The sequence below is a fragment of the Lolium rigidum genome, chromosome 2, assembly GCF_022539505.1.
Source record: "Lolium rigidum isolate FL_2022 chromosome 2, APGP_CSIRO_Lrig_0.1, whole genome shotgun sequence".
Classification (NCBI taxonomy): domain Eukaryota; kingdom Viridiplantae; phylum Streptophyta; class Magnoliopsida; order Poales; family Poaceae; genus Lolium; species Lolium rigidum.
The window spans coordinates 262,289,643-262,311,269 of NC_061509.1; the positions used below are offsets into that span (position 1 = coordinate 262,289,643).

The following is a 21,627-nucleotide window of genomic DNA, read 5'->3' on the forward strand; positions in this document are numbered from 1 at the left end:
CAAGAAACAAGCTATCGTGGCTAGAGATCCAACGCAGAGGCCGAGTTTAGATCTACGACACATGGTGTGTGTGTGTGAGGTGTTGTGGGTGCTCATGATATTCCAAGGTAGCCCATTGGTGTTATACTGTGATAACAAGACGGCTATAGATATTGCAAATAATTACGTACAACATGATCGAACCAAGCATGTGTAGATTGATTATCATTTTATCAATGGGATAATCTGCATTCCATATGTGAGTTCATCTAGCCAAGTGGTTGATGTTCTTACAAAAGGATTGCCTGAAAAAACATTTTCTACTTTTTGTAGCAAAATGGGTCGTTATGATCTATTTGCCCCATCTTGAGTGGGATTGTTGGTATGTGTAGTTATATGAGAATATATACTTTTGTGGGAACTAAAATGTAAGATGTAATAAAGACTATAGAGACAATACTGAGAAGGAGGGTGAACGACCCATCTAGAAATTTCCCAACATGTTCTTGCTCTTGCGTCAATCTTCCCTCAATCCAGAATACCAAAAAATTTCCCCAAATCTAACGACACTTTCCAAAGACCAAAACTTCTTTTTCATTACAACGTGGGGAGTACTAAATTCGGAGTACGATGATTACTTATAATTAACAACATACATCGAAAAATAGATGATGATATCATACGGAAATGCCATGAATGATTTACATATACTCTATGACTGAAGGTGGATAATAGCAGGAGGGCCTGAATCGAATCGTTGCCGGAGAAGCTACCACCGTCTCCATAATCTTCTTACTTAACAAGTCCTTATCCTTGCTGGTTTGTGGATATCTCGAAGGACCCTTCTCCTTGTTGGTTTGTGGATATATCGAAGGACAAACTTTGGCTTGCCTAAATGCGTTGGTGCATGTCTTGCACACCTTCCTGTCATGTAGAGATACCTCCCGGATGTTCACCGCTACTTTCATGACGCACCTGACGTATCTCGTAAAGTTGTCATCAGACTCAAAGCCGTGGATGGTTAGCTTGGCCAGATTCTTGTGCTTTAAATCTGATGGGTCCCACTTCATATCCATTTCTTTGGAGTAATTATGTCGTGGACCCCCGTGACACTTATGATCCGATACTGTGATGCAAAGCTCCTCTAGGGATGGTGCAGCTTCAAGAAAGGATAATGTCCAAGCGATACCACAATTTTTGGGAATATTTTCTAGATGCACAAACCTTAGTTTGTCAAGCAGAGGCGCAAGTAACTTCCCAGGTTCTTGGTGAAGCCAAACCTGGGGCAGAAAAAACAAACTAGCGTGAGTTCATGTGCATAAGCATCATCCTGAAACATTGTACTGTTAAGAAATTAGAGTGAGTAACAAACTATATAACCATCATACTGAGTCACTTAAGTTAACATTGACTGCTAAGAATTAGAGTGAGTAACAAACTATATAACCATCATACTGAGTGAGAATGGGAAAAAGATGGATGGAGTGAGTACCTCTTCACTTTGAAAATCCAGATGCAAGACACTTATCAAGGGGACATTTACAAGCACTTGGCTTATCTTGATGGTACTGTCCGTATTAACATATTCGTTAGCTAGGCTTAGATTCGAAAGCCGAGGAACAAAACCAAGAACCAACGGATTCAGAGTATAATGCCATTTACTATAGCTCATCCGTTGAAGCTTTGGCAGATAGTTGAGCTCTACTGTACGGAAATGCCCACTGGTGATGTCAAGCTCAACCAGTCTATCATGTTTTACTTGCAGCATCGAATAGGCTCCTGAATCACAGAAGATGAAACACAACGACTCTAGCTGCTTGCAAGTGCTGAGGATGTTTGGTATGTCTGACTCACCGAACCTCATATTTTGCAGATGCAACCGTGTGAGACCACCAAATGCATCAGGACACTCACCAATAAAAGTATTGAACTGCTTTGCACAATTGAGCAGATCGCGCCGACAGCAATGATAAGACCACTTGTTGGTCAGGATCTGGAACTCTGCCGCTTCAACCTTATGTCTCGCCATGGCAAGGGCGACAGATCTTCCGATCTTGAGATGGTCGTCATCTCTCATGATGAACTTGAGCTTCAGGTTTCGGATGGGGATCTGCGAAGACCTCGCGCTAAGGATCCTGTCGGTAACGTCGGCCACAACGCCATTCTTTCGAAGCAGTTCTTGGCCGCTGAGGACGATGACAATCTGCGAGAGCATGGTGAGGAGTTTGATCGTTTGCTTGGAGGCGAAGCATGTTCTGACGGCGTCGAGGGTGCCCACCCTCTCCAGGATGTTGAGCAGCACGTCGTCGGGCAGCTTCAAGTCCCTGTCGACATACAGGGTCTGCATAACACGCAAGGAGCGGAATTAGTGTCCCATGATGATAGATCGATTGAATTGAAGAATTACTCCCTTCGGCCCTAAGTATTTGTCGCCAATTTAGACAAAATTTAGGCTAAAATGTCTAGACTCACTGAATCTGCGAAAAGTATTACGGCCGGAGGAAGTAACAAGGTCGAAGCGAACGAGGCAATGACGACTTACATCAGGGCGGCGGCCGCCGCCAACGCTGTCGAGCTTCATGGCGATCCGATTTCAAGAACCAACGGAGTAGGCTACTGCCGTCGACCGCGTAGATCGGATGCAAAAATGGCCCGTGGAATGACGATCCTTCCGCCGTGCGAGGATCGATGACCTGGGCTGAGGGCTGAGGCTGTAGTTATAGGATGTACTATCAATCAGACGAGACGGAGACGGTTTCAAACCCTATATATTCCACTATGCAGATCGCTTGAGTATATGATCTCGCACGAGATACAAACGTATAAAAGCGTACGGCTCCGTTTCAAATACGAACCGGACTTAGAGCAGGTCTAACAGACCCCGTAAAAGGGGCAAACCCGTATAATAACCGCCGATTTGAGGGTTTCGGCTCTACCCGGCCGTCTAGCACGCCCCGTAAAAATGGCCCTCGCATCGTTTTTTGTTGTTTTCGAGTACGGGGCGGGTCGTCGCCCCCTACTTGTGCGGGGTGGGAGCGGGGATAGTGGGCGAAACCGGTATCGTCCAGTCCACTGCGCGCGAAGGGTTTCGCTGAAGCCAACCGCCGCCACCGCTGCCCGATCTCCTCCGCCCCGCCCTTCCCGGCCGGATCCGGCCGCCATGGACCGTCCGCAAGAGCCGCCTACCGCCGGCGGTACACCTCCTTCGGGCGCGGTGGTTGATGTCCCCGTCGGAGGTCCGCCGACCGCCGGCATCGTGTCGGCCATGATCGCCTCCACCATCCCGTCGAAGAGGAAGAGGATCCCGAAGCAATTTTTCGTAGCACCTGCGGCGGCCGCCGATTCACCGGGCGAAGCGCCGCCGGCTGCCAAGAAGGCGGGCCGGATGAAGACCAAGGCGGCCGGGCCGAGGGGCGCCGCGCCGGCCAAGGTGCGGACAAAGGCAATCAGCCGCATCGTCCTCGCGCCTCCACCGCCCTCCAAGGTCACGACCCCTCCACCGTCCGTTCCGGCCGTTGCGCCGCCCGCGCCGCCCGCGCCGCCGCCACCCACCATCGACGTAGACAAGGTGTTCGATGTTGAGTCCACAACATCCTACTTGGACATGCTCAACGAATCCGCGGTGAATTTGGACGCCGGTATCGGTGCATTCAATGGGGAGTGCAACGTTGAAGACTTTGATGGCGAGGAGGAGGATGAGGGTGACGAGGAGGAGGTGGTTGAGGTTGATCCGGATGCCGCCGGTTCTTCGTCGACGCCGAAGCCACGCACGGCGAACTACAGCGAGATCGAAGACGCCATCTTGGTCCGTGCTTGGAGCAAGGTGGGGATGGATGCGTGCACCGGAGTGGACCAAGGCGGCAAGCGCTATTGGCAGCGCATTGAGGATCTGTACCACCAGCTGAAGCCTCGCACGAAGAGCATGGCGGACAGATCCTACCGCTCCCTTGAAGGCCGATGGAACATCATCAAGCCGGCTTGTTCTCGTTGGAGTGCTGCCATGGATCAAGTGGCCGACAACCCTCCTAGTGGATGCGTGCCGGAGGACTATGTAAGTTTTCCTTGTGTTGATGATGTGGAAACATCACAAGCTATCCATATTATGTGTTGATGATGTGGAAACATCTCCTCATACTATTTTTCTGCAGCCCAAGTATGCTCAACAACGGTACAAGGACATGGCCGGCTCGAAGAACAAGGAATTTCAATTTCAACATTGCTTTTCCATCCTTCAACATCTTCCTAAGTGAAAGTTGCGGGACAACGAGCCAAAGTGCAAGAAGGAGTCACTTCTCACCATGGATGATGAAGCAGAGGACATGAGTGGGAGAAACACCAGCAAGCCCGAGGGCAACAAGAAGGCCAAGGAGAGGGTTAAGGTAGAACTTGAAGCAGCTAGCTTCCGGGAGAAGTTGGATCAACTCATGAAGTCCAAGGAGGCATTGACGATGAAGATGTTGGAGACCAAGCTCCTCATCACCGACAAGAAGAGTGAGGTGAAGCTTGCCAAGGTGCAAGCAAGGAGGGAAGATGCCAAGTTGAAGGACGAGCTTGACATGAAGATGATCGCAGCCAAAGAAGCCAAGGCCATGAAGGAGCTCTTGGCCGAGGAGAGGGAAATCATGATGATGCGCACAGACGGCATGGACGAGGATCAGCTGGCGTGGTGGAACGAGACCAAGGCGGACATCATTGCGAGGAAGAAGACTGCGCGTCAAGCTCGTGCTCAAGGTGAGTCTCCGGCGAGCGGTGACGCCGGTGGTGATGGATCCATTGATGGTTGATCACATTTGGGAACTTCCGTGGCTTGAACATTGCCTATGATCGCGTTGTGATGTTAAAACTATGAATTATGCATCACATATTTTGGATGTGCTATGTTTGATGTGAAATTGTTGTGCAAATTGCTGTCTAAAACCCTGTTTTGAGGGGCAGGAAACTCGGACGAGCTAGTGAACCCGCATCCCACCCCGTAAAACAGAATATTCTGTTTTACGGGGTGGGGATACGGATTCTGCTAGCTCGTCCGAGTTTTCGGCCGGTGAAAACCGGATACAGGGCCCTCTACTCGCGTTTTACGGGGCAAAAAAATACGGGGCCTGTTAGACATGCTCTTACCCCGTCCTTCTTCGGAGCCCGACTAGGCATCGGCACGGGTTGTTCCCAAATCATCGAACAAATTGGATGCATGCAGCCTATTTTACACTGCTCTCTTGTCTTCATCGCCTAACATGACCCTGCTCATCTAGACACTACAGGAATGGACGCATACGTCGACGGCCGGCTGCCCTTGGCGTAGGCTACGCCGACGGCAGCCCTCGGCAGCCCTCGGCGTATGGCGTCGACGTCTACCTCCCTCGACATAGACAATATTGTCGTTAGCGTAGCCCGGCCCTCGGCGTAGCACGCTACGCCAACGGCAAAACCGTCGGCATAAAAAATTTAAAAATTCGAATTTCCTTTTTCCAAAAAAATAAAAAAAACCTTTTTCTATATGCCAACGGCAAATTTTAAAATTTTTCAAATTTTAAAATTTTTTACAACATTTTTTTCTTTTTTATCTTTCACCCATACACTTTTAACTCTAAGTACACTTAATTTTAGATCAAATTACAATCATGGTTAAATTTTCCAGTCGGTCACCCATCCTCATGCTACTCCAACCTCAGCACGCTTAACTTTTTGGTTCCATTCGGATGAGCTTTCCTTAAAGAATTGACACCTTGCTGATAATAATAGCATATCAACCCTATTAACCCTTGGATCGTGATATCACAAATCTTTATTTTTGAATTCAAACAATTACTTCAGTAAACAATAACGAATATATAAGTAACAATGAATAATAATATTGAATTCAAATAACAATAAAATGATTTTATTTTTTGGTTTTTTCTATTTAATATGGAATAATTAATATCTTTAAATCGGAAAATCGAAATTCCACAAATAGTATGTCTAAATCGATCAGAAAAATAAGAGAAATCTAAATATAACATCCATATCATTATTTGAACCTAAAAATTATAGGAATCCAAATATGACGTCCAGTTTTCCATCTGGCCAAAACGCCCCCCTCGGGACATGCGAAATGGCCGTACCAGGCGCGCTGGTGCACCGTTCGCCAACACGCTAAACGAAAAAAATTAGCACATAAAGTGATGTGCTATAGACCTAAAAACAGTTTTCCCGGAATTTATTGAGCGACGAAAAGTGTACCCCTAGTTCAAATCCGGTCAGTTTCCAGCGGATTCGGTGGGACACCGCAGGAAGCTGCATGGATTCCCAGATAGCTAGAGCGTACATATCGCATGTGATATGTGGTGTGAAGGCGGTGTCCTACCACTACGAGGAGGTCTCGCGCAATACTAAAATGCGCCCCATGTAGCTGCTTCACAAAAAACCCGTTTTGGCACCCCAAAAATGAAAAAAACCATCTCCCATGGGTCGGATTGGAAATCCGCTCTCGGGGCCTTGCTTCCCATCCCAGGTACCACACACGTGCCAAATATGGCCTCGGTCCGACAAACAACGCGGTGTCACATGTCGTTTCCTACTCATTTGCCCTAAAAGCCATAGAACTCCAGACGTGCTCTGTTTGTGAAGGGTTTTCCAAAATAATTGTTGTATCCTAATTTTAATTTTTGGAGTGGTTACTAGGACACATAAAATGACGCCATGCAGCTCCAAGGGATTTTCTAACTTAGTTTAAATTGCCATCCGGCCAAAACTGCCCGACAGAGATGCGGTATGACCGTACCAGGCGCGCTGGTGCATCCGTTCACCATCGCGCTAAACGGAAAAACTTTAGCACATAAAGTGATGTGTCGTAGACCTAAAAACATTTTTCGCGGAATTTATTGAGCGACGGAAAGTGTACCCCTAGTTCAAATCCGGTCAGTTTCCAACGGATTCGGCGGGACAACGCAGAAGCCGCAGGGATTCCCGGATAGCTAGCGCGCACATATGGCATGTGATATGTGGTGCGGAGACGGTGCCCTACTACTACGCGGAGGTCTCGCCCTATACAAAAATACGCCCATGTAGCTGCTTCACAAAAAAACCCGTTTTGGCACCCCGAAAATGAAAATACTATCGCCCATGGGTCGGATTGGAAATCCGCTTCCGGGGCCTTGCTTCCCATCCTAGGGACCACGCACGTGCCAAATATGGTCTCGTTCCGACAAACTATGCGGTGTCACGTGCCGTTTCCTACTCATTTCCCCTAAAAGCCATAGAACTCCGGACTTGATAGCCCAGTTCGTGAAGGGTTTTCCAAAATAACCGTTGTATCCCAATTTCATCTTTTTAAGTGGTTATTAGGACACATAAAATGACGTCATGCGGCTCCGTGGGATTTTCTGACTTCGTTTAAATTGCCATCTGGCCAAAACGGGAACCCGAGAACATATAAGAAAGTGTTTGAATTGTTACTATGTTAACATGGTACTGTACATGATTCACATATACTTTTATGGGAACTAAAATGTAAGATGTAATAAAGATTATAGAGACAATACTGAGAAGGAGGGTGAACGACCCATCTAGAAATTTCCCAACATGTTCTTGCTCTTGTGTCAATCTTCCCTCGATTCAGAATACCAAAATTCTCCCAAATCTAAACATTTTCCAAAAACCAAAACTTCTTTTTCATTGCAACATAGGGAGTACTAAATTCGGAGTACGATGATTACTTATAATTAACAACATACATAGAAAAATAGATGATGATATCATACGGAAATGCCATGAATGATTTACATATACTCTATGACTGAAGGTGGATAATAGCAGAAGGGCCTGAATCGAATCGTTGCCGGAGAAGCTACCACCGTCTCCATAATCTTCTTACTTAACAAGTTCTTCTCCTTGCTAGTTTGTGGATATCTCGAAGGACCCTTCTCCTTGTTGGTTTGTGGATATATCGAAGGACAAACTTTGGCTTGCCTATATGCGTTGGTGCATGTCTTGCACACCTTCCTGTCATGTAGAGATACCTCCTGGATGTTCACCACTACTTTCATGACGCACCTGTCGTAAAGTTATCATCAGACTCAAAGCCGTGGATGGTTAGCTTGACCAGATTCTTGTGCTTTAAATCTGATGGGTCCCACTTGACATCCATTTCCTTGGAGTAATTATGTCGTGGACCCTGGTGACACTTATGATCCGATATTGTGATGCAAAGCTCCTCTAGGGATGGTGCAGCTTCAAGAAAGGATAATGTCCAAGCGATACCATAATTTTTGGGAATATTTGTAGATGCACAAACCGTAGTTTGTCAAGTAGAGGTGCAAGTAACTTCCCAGGTTCTTGGTGAAGCCAAACCTGGGGCAGAAAAAACAAACTAGCGTGAGTTCATGTGCGCAAGCATCATCCTGAAACATTGTACTGTTAAGAAATTAGAGTGAGTAACAAACTATATAACCATCATACTGAATCACTTAAGTTAACATTGCACTGTTAAGAAATTATAGTGAGTAACAAACTATATAACCATCATACTGAGTGAGAATGGCAAAAAGATGGATGGAGTGAGTACCTCTTCACTTTGAAAATCCAGATGCAGGGTGCTTATCAAGGCCAGGGCCAGGCAGCGCCTAGGGCTGGCGTGGTCGCCCTGCTGCCCCCCTTCGATTCCCCTCTAGACTCTGTCTTCGTTACGGTGAAATATTGACTTCGGTTTTTGTTTTGTCCAATTCCGAGAATATTTTGTGTATAACTTTTCTAAAATACAAAACAACAGAAAATAGGGAACTGGCAATGTGGCATCTTGTTCATAGGTTTGTTCCGGAAAATGTATAAAAATGCACTAAGTATGAGCAAAACATATATGAATTGGTGTAAAATAAGCATAGATCATCAAAAATTATAGATACATTTGAGACGTACCATTATTCTCCTCTCATGTGTGAGTAGATCCCATTGGAGAGCCTGTTTGGTTCGTGGGAATTAGAGGGAGGGAATGGGAGTTTATGGTATGGTGACTTTTAATCCCTTGATTGGTTGGATGGAATGGGAATTAAGGAGGGAAGTGGAAAGGGAATTCACGTGTTAAACTCCCACAAATCTCTTACCTAGGGGGACCCTGGTAATTGAGATGGGGATAGGGAAGAGGCGTTAAACTCCCAATCCCCTTCCCTAGTCTTGCCAAACACGCTGGGAGTGGGAGATGTATGGGATTGGTGAGATGTGATGTGCCAATTATATTCCATCCATTTGTGAACTTATGTTTGAGATTATTTCGTATATGAGTATGAATGTTTATGTGCACCTAATGATGTTATCTAATTGAAGGGCTCAGATAGCATGATCTCAAGAACTCGTAAACAGGAACTTGTGTGCTAGTGAATCGGCGACCCCCGAGTGACACCGCCGATATCAAAGAGGATCTAGCAATACTCGAGGAATCACAAGAAACCACTGAGCTTAAAGCTTTACTCCGGTTTAACCACCTTAATCGATGCGCTGACCATGGTTTTGGTAACAGGCAGAAGGATTATTGGAGGAAGATGAAATCTACCAAGAGGAGTCTTTCTCTCTTACGGGTTACTTGCCTTCTCAGATATAAATATCAAGAGTAATATTCACTTATTACATTTATTCCACCTGGCACATTCACTATCACCATGAACCGAGTCACCGACCGCCTACTTTTCCATCTGCAGAAGCTCGTTTATTTCCTATTAGTTGTTTACTTTTATGCACTTTACTTTATTGCACTATCAATATTCCAAACTCTTATCATTCACACTCACCGCTTTCCATTTTAATTCTTGCAGTCAATTCACCTAAGACTTGTGACACCTTGGGTGCGACAGAAACACCGCCGATAAACATCCATCCTCCTACGCTCCTTGTTGGGATATGATATAAAAACTGGAAATAATACTTCTGCGAAAATATACACGAATGACTGATTGCGCGTAGTTAACACGTCCGTTGGGAACCCCAAGAGGAAGGTGTGATGCGCACAGCAGCAAGTTTTCCCTCGGTAAGAAACCAAGGTTATCGAACCAGTAGGAGCCAAGAAGCACGTTGAAGGTTCATGGCGGCGGAGTGTAGTGCGGCGCAACACCAGGGATTCCGGCGCCAACATGGAACCTGCACAACACAATCAAAATACATTGCCCCAACGTAACAGTGAGGTTGTCAATCTCACCGGATTGCTGAAAACAAATGATTAGATGTATAGTGTGGATGATGATGATTGTTTGCAAAGAACAGTAAAGAACAATTGCAGTAGATTGTATTTCAGATGTAAAAAATAGGACCGGGGTCCACAGTTCACTAGTGGTGTCTCTCCTATAAGATAAACAGATGTTGGGTGAACAAATTACAGTTGGGCAATTGACAAATAAAGAAGGCATAACAATGCACATACATATATCATGATGAGTACTATGAGATTTAATCAGGGCATTACGACAAAGTACATAGACCGCTATCCAGCATGCATCTATGCCTAGAAAGTCCACCTTCAGGTTATCATCCGAACCCCCTCCAGTATTAAGTTGTAAACAACAGACAATTGCATTAAGTATGGTGCATAATGTAATCAACACAAATATCCTTAGACAAATCATCGATGTTTTATCCCTAGTAGCAACAGCACATCCACAACCTTAGAACTTTTTGTCACTGTCCCAGATTTAATGGAGGCATGAACCCACTATCGAGCATAAATACTCCCTCTTGGAGTCACAAGTATCAACTTGGCCAGAGCCTCTACTAGCAACGGAGAGCATGCAAGAACATAAATAACATATATGATAGATTGATAATCAACTTGACATAGTATTCAATATCCATCGGATCCCAACAAACACAACATGTAGCATTACAAATAGATGATCTTGATCATGATAGGCAGCTCACAAGATCTAACATGATAGCACAATGAGGAGAAGACAACCATCTAGCTACTGCTATGGACCCATAGTCCAGGGGTGGACTACTCACACATCGATCCGGAGGCGATCATGGCAATGAAGAGACCTCCGGGAGATGATTCCCCTCTCCGGCAGGGTACCGGAGGCGATCTCCTGAATCCCCCGAGATGGGATTGGCGGCGGCGGCGTCTCTGGAAGGTTTTCCGTATCGTGGCTCTCGGTACTAGGGGTTTTGCGACGAAGGCTTTAAGTAGGCGGAAGGGCAGGTCAGGAGGCCACACGAGGGCCCCACACAACAGGCCGGCGCGGCCAAGGCCCAGGCCGCGCCGCCCTGTTGTCTGGCCACCTCGTGGCCCCACTTCGTATCCTCTTCGGTCTTCTGGAAGCTTCGTGGAAAAATAGGACCCCGGGCGTTGATTTCGTCCAATTCCGAGAATATTTCCTTACTAGGATTTCGAAACCAAAAACAGCATGAAAACAACGAATCGGCTCTTCGGCATCTCGTCAATAGGTTAGTGCCGGAAAATTCATAATAATGACATATAATGTGTATAAAACATGTGAGTATCATCATAAAAGTAGCATGGAACATAAGAAATTATAGATACGTTTGGGACGTATCAAGCATCCCCAAGCTTAGTTCCTGCTCGCCCTCGAGTAGGTAAACGATAACAAAGATAATTTCTGAAGTGACATACTATCATAATCTTGATCATACTATTGTAAAGCATATGAGATGAATGCAGCGATTCGAAGCATTGATGAATATAATGAGTAAACTAATGAATCATATAGCAAAGACTTTTCACGAATAATACTTTCAAGACAAGCATCAATAAGACTTGCATAAGAGTTACTCATAAAGCAATAAGTTCAAAGTAAAGGCATTGAAGCAACACAAAGGAAGATATAAGTTTCAACGGTTGCTTTCAACTTCAACATGTATATCTCATGGATAATTGTCAACACAAAGCAATATAACAAGTGCAATAGGTAAACATGTAAGAATCAATGCACACAGTTGACACAAGTGTTTGCTTCTGGGATAGAAAGAATAGGTAAACTGACTCAACAATAAAGTAAAATAATGGCCCTTCGCAGAGGGAAGCATTGATTACTATATTTGTGCTAGAGCTTTTCATTTTGAAAACAAGAAACAATTTTGTCAACGGTAGTAATAAAGCATATATGTTATGTATAAGATATCTTATAAGTTGCAAGCCTCATGCATAGTATACTAATAGTGCCCGCACCTTGTCCTAATTAGCTTGGATTAACACGGATTATCATTGCATAGCATATGTTTCAACCAAGTGTCACAAAGGGGTACCTCTATGCCGCCTGTACAAAGGTCTAAGGAGAAAGCTTGCATTGGATTTCTCGCTTTTGATTATTCTCAACTTAGACATCCATACCGAGACAACATAGACAACAGATAATGGACTCCTCTTTAATGCATAAGCATTCAACAATAATTAATATTCTCATAAGAGATTGAGGATTAGTTGTCCACACTGAAACTTCCACCATGAATCATGGCTTTAGTTAGCGGCCCAATGTTCTTCTCTAACAGTATGCATACTCAAACCATTTGATCATGAAAATCTCCCTTACTTCAGACAAGACGAACATGCATAGAACCTCACATGATATTCAACAAAGGTAAAAGTTGATGTCGTCCCCAGAAACATGGTTACCGCTCAAAAAGCAACTTATTAAGAAATAAGACACATAAGTACATATTCTTCACCACGATAGTTTTTAAGGCTATTTGTCCCATGAGCTATATATTGCAAAGACAAAGAATAGAATTTTAAAGGTAGCACTCAAGTAATATACTTTGGAATGGCAGGGAAATACCATGTGGTAGGTAGGTATGGTGGACACAAATGGCATGGTTATTGGCTCAAGGATTTGGATGCACGAGAAGAATTCCTCTCAATACAAGGCAAAGCTAGCAAGGTTGTTTGAAGCAAACTCAAGTATAAAAGGTGCAGCAAAGCTCACATATGAAAATATTGTAACTATTATAAGACTTTATATTGTCTCCTTGTTGTTCAAACACCTCAACCGTAAAATATCTAGACTCTAGAGATCAATCATGCAAACCAAATTTTAACAAGCTCTATGTAGTTATTCATTAATGGGTACAAGGTACATGATGCAAGAGCTTAAACATGATCTATATGAGCACAACAATTGCCAAGTATCACATTATTCAAGACATTAAACCATTTACCACATGCGGCATTTTCCGTTTCCAACCATATAACAATGAATGAAATAGTCCAACTTTCGCAATGAACATTAAAGATAAAGCTAAGAACACATGTGTTCATATGAAACAGTGGAGCGTGTCTCTCTCCCACACAAAGAATGCTAGGATCCGATTTATTCAAACAAAAACAAAAATAAAAACAAACAGACGCTCCAAGTAAAGCGCATAAGATGTGACGGAATAAAAATATAGTTTCACTAGAGGTGACCTGATAAGTTGTCGATGAAGAAGGGATGCCTTGGGCATCCCCAAGCTTAGACGCTTGGGTCTTCTTAAAATATGCAGGGATGAACCACGGGGGCATCCCCAAGCTTTTACCTTTCACTCTTCTTGATCATATTGTATCATCCTCCTCTCTTGACCCTTGAAAACTTCCTCCACACCAAACTCGAAACAAACTCATTAGAGGGTCAGTGCATAACTCATATATTCAGAGGTGACATAATCATTCTTAACACTTCTGGACATTGCACAAAGCTACTGGACGTTAATGGAACAAAGAAATTCATCCAACACAGCAAAAGAGGCAATGCGAAATAAAAGGCAGAATCTGTCAAAACAGAACAGTTCGTAAAGACGAATTTTAAAGTGGCACCATACTTGCTCAAATGAAAATGCCCAAATTGAATGAAAGTTGCGTACATATCTTAGGATCACGCACGTAAATTGGCAGATTTTTCTGAGTTACCTACAGAGGGGCAGATCGAAATTCATGACAGCAAGAAATCTGTTCCTGCGCAGTAATCCAAACCTAGTATTGGCTTTACTATCAAAGACTTTACTTGGCACAACAATGCAATAAAATAAAGATAAGAAGAGGTTGCTACAGTAGTAAACAACTTCCAAGACTCAAATATAAAACAAAGTGTAGAAGTAAAATAATGGGTTGTCTCCCATAAGCGCTTTTTAACGCCTTCAGCCTAGGCGCGTAAAGTGTGAATCAAGTATTATCAAGAGATGAAGCATCAACATTACCTCGGGCTTTATGCATACCCTTCTTATTCTTTTTCTTACTCTTTGGTTTAGGGAATACATGTCTACCTCCAGGTGTAGAGGTGAATTTTAGGGTGCCTTCTCCAACATTTATGACTGCTCCCAATAGTTTCAGCAGAGATCTTCCAAGTGTGTTTTGTCCTGTTCCTACACATTCAATAACAAGATAATCAGTGGATACTGTTCTTCCAAGAATGGTTGTATGTACACCCTCGGCTATTCCCTTAGGAATTATAACGGAGTTATCAATAAGAGTTATTCCTTCTCCCTCTTCAACGAGTCCCCAAAGTGTCAAAGATTCATAAATACTCTTAGGCATAAGGCAAAATTCAGACATAATATCACAATGGGCATGAAAAGTTTCACCACCAATAACAACTTTAATAGTAGGGTCCCATTTTGAAGGTTCGGAGTTCACTAAAACTTGATCAAGACGGTTACGAACATAACTATAATTTTCTTTCAAGCAAGATGCACTTGTCTCAAGAGTGTTTAATCTATTATAAATGCTAATAAGAGCTGAATCAAAGTTATTAGCTGAACTATGTGATGCAACCAATTTTTTTATGGCATTAAAAGCTTGATCTCCATTGCAATGAAGGAAATCTCCTCCCACTATAGTATCCAAGGCATATCTATAGCGAATCATAAGCCCAAAATAAAAATTACTAAGGAGCAGACTTAGAGTCATTTGAGGTTCAGCTTTACGATAAGAATCAAAAATTCTAGACCAAGCATCTTTAAAACTCTCCTCATCCCCTTGTTTAAAAGTAAAGATTAATTCCTCAGGTGAAGAAGTAACAGGTACAAAGCTAGACATGATAATAAAATAAACTAAATGCAAGTAACTAATTTTTTTTGTGTTTTTGATATAGGGAACAAGACAGTAAATAAAGTAAAACTAGCAACTAATTTTTTTGTGTTTTGATATAGAGAGCAAGCAAAGCAGTAAATAAAGTAAAGTAGCAACTAATTTTTTTTGTGTTTTGTTTTAGTGCAGCAAACAAAGTAGTAAATAAAATAAAGCAAGACAAAAACAAAGTAAAGAGATTGGAAGTGGAGACTCCCCTTGCAGCGTGTCTTGATCTCCCCGGCAATGGCGCCAGAAAAAGAGCTTGATTGCGCGTAGTTAACACGTCCGTTGGGAACCCCAAGAGGAAGGTGTGTGATACGTCTCCGACGTATCGATAATTTCTTATGTTCCATGCCACATTATTGATGATATCTACATGTTTTATGCACACTTTATGTCATATTCGTGCATTTTCTGGAACTAACCTATTAACAAGATGCCGAAGTGTCAGTTCCTGTTTTCTGCTGTTTTTGGTTTCGTAAATCCTAGTAACGAAATATTCTCGAATCGGACGAAATCAAGACCCGGGTTCCTATTTTTCCCGGAACCATCCGTAACACCCGAGAGCCGCCGGAGGGAAGCCATGGGGGCCCCACACCACACCCCGGCGCGGCCGGAGGGGGCCGCGCCGCCCTATGGTGTGGTGGCCCCAGTGCCCCCTCCGAGGCTGCCCTTCCGCCTATTTAAAGCCTCCGTCGCGAAAACCCTATGGCGGAGGACGAAACCCACGTAAACCTTCCGCAGCCGCCGCCATCGCGAAGCCAAGATCCGGGGACAGGAGTCTCTGTTCCGGCACCCCGCCGGAGCGGGGAAGTGCCCCTGAAGGCTTCTCCATCGACAGCCGCTGCCATCTCCACCGCCATCTTCATCACCGCTGCTGCTCCCATGAGGAGGGAGTAGTTCTCCATCGAGGCTCGGGGCTGTACCGGTAGCTATGTGGTTCATCTCTCTCCTATGTACTTCAATACAATAATCTCATGAGCTGCCTTACATGATTGAGATTCATATGATGATGCTTGTAATCTAGATGTCACTATGCTAGTCAAGTGAGTTTTACTTATGTGATCTCCGGAGACTCCTTGTCCCACGTGTGTAAAGGTGACAGTGTGTGCACCGTGTGGGTCTCTTAGGCTATATTTCACAGAATACTTACTCACTGTTATGAATGGCGTAGTGAAGTGCTTATCTATATCTCTTTATGATTGCAATGTGTTTTGTATCACAATTTATCTATGTGCTACTCTAGCAATGTTATTAAAGTAGTTTTATTCCTCCTACACGGTGTAATGGTGACAAGTGTGTGCATCCGTGTTAGTACTTGGCGTATGCTATGATCATGATCTCTTGTAGATTGTGAAGTTAACTATTGCTATGATAGTATTGATGTGATCTATTCCTCCTACATAGTGTGAAGGTGACAAGTAGTGCATGCTGTGTTAGTACTTGGTTTAGTCGTGTTGATCTTTCTTGCACTCTAAGGTTATTTAAATATGAACATTGAATTGTGGAGCTTGTTAACTCCGGCATTGAGGGTTCGTGTAATCCTACGCAATGTGTTCATCATCCAACAAGAGTGTAGAGTATGCATTTATCTATTCTGTTATGTGATCAATGTTGAGAGTGTCCACTAGTGAAAGTCTATTCCCTAGGCCTTGTTCCTAAATATCGCTATCGCTGCTTGTTTACTGTTTTATCTGCGTTACTACTCGCTGCGTTACTACTCGCTGCGTTACTACCGCTCATACTCATTCATACCACCTCGTATTTCACTATCTCTTCGCCGAACTAGTGCACCTATTAGGTGTGTTGGGGACACAAGAGACTTCTTGCTTTGTGGTTGCAGTGGTTGCATGAGAGGGATATCTTTGACCTCTTCCTCCCCGAGATCGATAAACCTTGGGTGATCCACTTAAGGGAAACTTGCTGCTGTTCTACAAACCCCTCGCTCTTGGAGGCCCAACACTGTCTACAAGAATAGAAGCTCCCGTAGACATCAAGCACTTTTCTCGGCGCCGTTGCCGGGGAGGAAAGGTAAAAAGGCACTCATACTCCGGTTCCAGTGTAACGTACTTTTCCGGCGCCATTGTGTTTGTGCTCGAAGCTATTTCCTTTAGATCCTGCAATTGCATCTTTTTGTTTCTTGTTTACACTAGTTTGGCATAATGGACAACAATGAGCTTCTTATTCTATTTCCTGATTTAAAACATGGATTGTTTGATGCAAAAATTAAAAAACCTATGAAATCTTATTTGCATGCCGGTAGTAATATTAGTATGAACGCTTTGAACACCATTGTTGATAATGATATAGAAAGTTCTAAGCTTGGGGAAGCTGGTTTTCATGATCTTTTTAGTCCCCCAAGCATTGAGGAGAAAATTTTCTTTGATGATACTTTGCCTCCTATTTATGATGATTATAATGATAGTGGTCTTTTGGTGCCACCTACTATGGAGAGTAATTTTTATGATGATTATACTATGCCTCCTACACTTGATGAGAATAATAATGATAGCTACTTTGTTGAATTTGCTCCCACTACAACTAATAAAATTGATTATGCCTATGTGGAGAGTAATAATTTTATGCATGAGACTCATGATAAGAATGCTTTATGTGATAGTTATATTGTTGAGTTTGCTCATGATGCTACTGAAAGTTATTATGAGAGAGGAAAATATGGTTGTAGAAATTTTCATGTTAGTAAAATGCCTCTCTATGTGCTGAAATTTTTGAAGCTACACTTGTTTTATCTTCCTATGCTTGTTACTTTGCTCTTCATGAACTTGTTTATTTATAAGATTCCTATGCATAGGAAGCATGTTAGACTTAAATTTGTTTTGAATTTGCTTCTTGATGCTCTCTTTTGCTTCATACTCTATTTTTCATGTGAGCATCATTAAAACTCGCTGAGCCCATCTTAATGGCTATAAAGAAAGAACTTCTTGGGAGATAACCCATGTGTTATTTTGCTACAGTACTTTGTTTTATATTTGTGTCTTGGAAGTTGTTTATTACTGTAGCAACCTCTCCTTATCTTAGTTTTGTGTTTTGTTGTGCCAAGTAAAGTCTTTGATAGTAAAGTGAATACTAGATTTGGATTACTGCGCAGAAACAGATTTCTTTGCTGTCACGAATCTGGGTCTAATTCTCTGTAGGTAACTCAGAAAATTATGCCAATTTACGTGAGTGATCCTCAGATATGTACGCAACTTTCATTCAATTTGGGCATTTTCATTTGAGCAAGTCTGGTGAACTTTTAAAATTCGTCTTTACGGACTGTTTCGTTTTGACAGATTCTGCCTTTTATTTCGCATTGCTTCTTTCATCTGTGTTGGGTGGATTTCTTTGTTCCATTACCTTCCAAGTAGCTTTGAGCAATGTCCAGAAGTGTTAAGAATAATTGTGTCACCTCTGAACATGTGAGTTTTTGATTATGCACTAACCCTCTAATGAGTTTGTTTCGAGTTTGGTGTGGAGGAAGTTTTCAAGGGTCAAGAGAGGAGGATGATATACTATGATCAAGAAGAGTGAAAAGTCTAAGCTTGGGGATGCCCCGGTGGTTCACCCCTGCATATTTCAAGAAGACTCAAGCATCTAAGCTTGGGGATGCCCAAGGCATCCCCTTCTTCATCGACAAATTATCAGGTTCCTTCTCTTGAAACTATATTTTTATTCGGCCACATCTTATGTACTTTACTTGGAGCGTCTGTTTGTTTTTGTTTTTGTTTTTGTTTGAATAAATGCTTGTGTGGGAGAGAGACACGCTCCACTGGTTCATATGAACACATGTGTTCTTCGCTTTATCTTTTAGTGTTCATGGCGAAGGTTAAAACTGCTTCGTTCATTTTTATATGGTTGGAAACGGAAAATGCTACATGTAGTAACTCTAAAATGTCTTGAATAATTTGATACTTGGCAATTGTTGTGCTCATGTTTAAGCTCTTGCATCATATACTTTGCACCCATTAATGAAGAAACACTTAGAGCTTGCTAATTTGGTTGCATATTTGGTCTCTCTAAAGTCTAGATAATATCTAGTATTGAGTTTTGAACAACAAGGAAGACGGTGTAGAGTCTTATAATGTTTACAATATGTCTTTTATGTGAGTTTTGCTGCACCGGTTCATCCTTGTGTTTGTTTCAAATAACCTTGCTAGCCTAAACCTTGTATCGAGAGGGAATACTTCTCATGCATCCAAAATCCTTGAGCCAACCACTATGCCATTTGTGTCCACCATACCTACCTACTACATGGTATTTATCCGCCATTCCAAAGTAAATTGCTTGAGTGCTACCTTTAAAATTCCATCATTCACCTTTGCAATATATAGCTCATGGGACAAATAGCTTAAAACTATTGTGGTATTGAATATGTACTTATGCACTTTATCTCTTATTAAGTTGCTTGTTGTGCGATAACCATGTTTCGGGGACGCCATCAACTATTCTTTGTTGAATATCATGTGAGTTGCTATGCATGTCCGTCTTATCCGAAGTAAGAGAGATCTACCACCTTAATGGTTGGAGCATGCATATTGTTAGAGAAGAACATTGGGCCGCTAACTAAAGCCATGAATCATGGTGGAAGTTTCAGTTTTGGACATATATCCTCAATCTCATATGAGAATAATAATTATTGCCACATGCTTATGCATTAAAGAGGAGTCCATTATCCGTTGTCCATGTTGTCCCTGTATGGATGTCTAAGTTGAGAATAATCAAAAGCGAGAAATCCAAAATGCGAGCTTTCTCCTTAGACCTTTGTACAGGCGGCATGGAGGTACCCCATTGTGACACTTGGTTAAAACATGTGCATTGCAAAGATCCGGTAGTCCAAGCTAATTAGGACAAGGTGCGGGCACTATTAGTATACTATGCATGAGGCTTGCAACTTGTAAGATATAATTTACATAACTCATATGCTTTATTACTACCGTTGACAAAATTGTTTCATGTTTTCAAAATAAAAGCTCTAGCACAAATATAGCAATCGATGCTTTCCTCTTCGAAGGACCATTCTCTTTACTTTTATGTTGAGTCAGTTCACCTATCTCTCTCCACCTCAAGAAGCAAACACTTGTGTGAACTGTGCATTGATTCCTACATACTTGCATATTGCACTTGTTATATTACTCTATGTTGACAATTATCCATGAGATATACATGCTATAAGTTGAAAGCAACCGCTGAAACTTAATCTTCCTTTGTGTTGCTTCAATACCTTTACTTTGATTTATTGCTTTATGAGTTAACTCTTATGCAAGACTTATTGATGCTTGTCTTTAAGTACTATTCATGAAAAGTCTTTGCTTTATGATTCAGTTGTTTACTCATGTCATTACCATTGTTTTGATCGCTGCATTCATTACATATTTTTACAAATAGTATGATCAAGGTTATGATGGCATGTCACTTCGAAATTATCTTTGTTATCGTTTTACCCGCTCGGGACGAGCAGTAACTAAGCTTGGGGATGCCGATACGTCTCCGACGTATCGATAATTTCTTATGTTCCATGCCACATTATTGATGATATCTACATGTTTTATGCACACTTTATGTCATATTCGTGCATTTTCTCGGAACTAACCTATTAACAAGATGTCGAAGTGCCGGCTCTCGTTTTCTCGCTGTTTTTGGTTTCGAAATCCTAGTAACGAAATATTCTCTGAATCGGACGAAATCAAGACCCAGGTTCCTATTTTTCCCGGAACCATCCGTAACACCCGAGAGCCGCCGGAGGGAAGCCCCGGGGGCCCCACACCACACCCCGGCGCGGCCGCAGGGGGCCGCGCCGCCCTATGGTGTGGTGGCCCCGTGCCCCCTCCGAGGCTGCCCTTCCGCCTATTTAAAGCCTCCGTCGCGAAAACCCTATGGCGGAGGACGAAACCCACGAAACCTTCCGGAGCCGCCGCCATCGCGAAGCCAAGATCCGGGGACAGGAGTCTCTGTTCCGCACCCCGCCGGAGCGGGGAAGTGCCCCGAAGGCTTCTCCATCGACACCGCTGCCATCTCCACCGCCATCTTCATCACCGCCGTCGCTCCCATGAGGAGGGAGTAGTTCTCCATCGAGGCTCGGGGCTGTACCGGTAGCTATGTGGTTCATCTCTCTCCTATGTACTTCAATACAATAATCTCATGAGCTGCCTTACATGATTGAGATTCATATGATGATGCTTGTAATCTAGATGTCACTATGCTAGTCAAGTGAGTTTTACTTATGTGATCTCCTGGAGACTCCTTGTCCCACGTGTGTAAAGGTGACAGGTGTGTGCACCGTGTGGGTCTCTTAGGCTATATTTCACGTAATACTTACTCACCGTTATGAATGGCGTAGTGAAGTGCTTATCTATATCTCTTTATGATTGCAATGTGTTTTGTATCACAATTTATCTATGTGCTACTCTAGCAATGTTATTAAAGTAGTTTTATTCCTCCTACACGGTGTAATGGTGACAAGTGTGTGCATCCGTGTTAGTACTTGGCGTATGCTATGATCATGATCTCTTGTAGATTGTGAAGTTAACTATTGCTATGATAGTATTGATGTGATCTATTCCTCCTACATAGTGTGAAGGTGACAAGTGTGCATGCTCGTGTTAGTACTTGGTTTAGTCGTGTTGATCTTTCTT

General features: G+C 43.0%; 1 protein-coding gene across 1 annotated transcript; it reads right to left on the reverse strand.

The window, feature by feature from the left end:
- Window positions 1–680: 680 nt before the first annotated feature.
- Window positions 681–2,618, reverse strand: LOC124690853. The gene is made up of 3 exons (XM_047224183.1): window positions 2,522–2,618; window positions 1,472–2,320; window positions 681–1,259 (listed from the first exon to the last, which is right to left on the reverse strand). Exons 1-3 carry the CDS (start codon window positions 2,558–2,560, stop codon window positions 681–683), a joined length of 1,467 nt encoding a protein of 488 aa, XP_047080139.1. The 5' UTR covers window positions 2,561–2,618.
- Window positions 2,619–21,627: the final 19,009 nt, after the last annotated feature.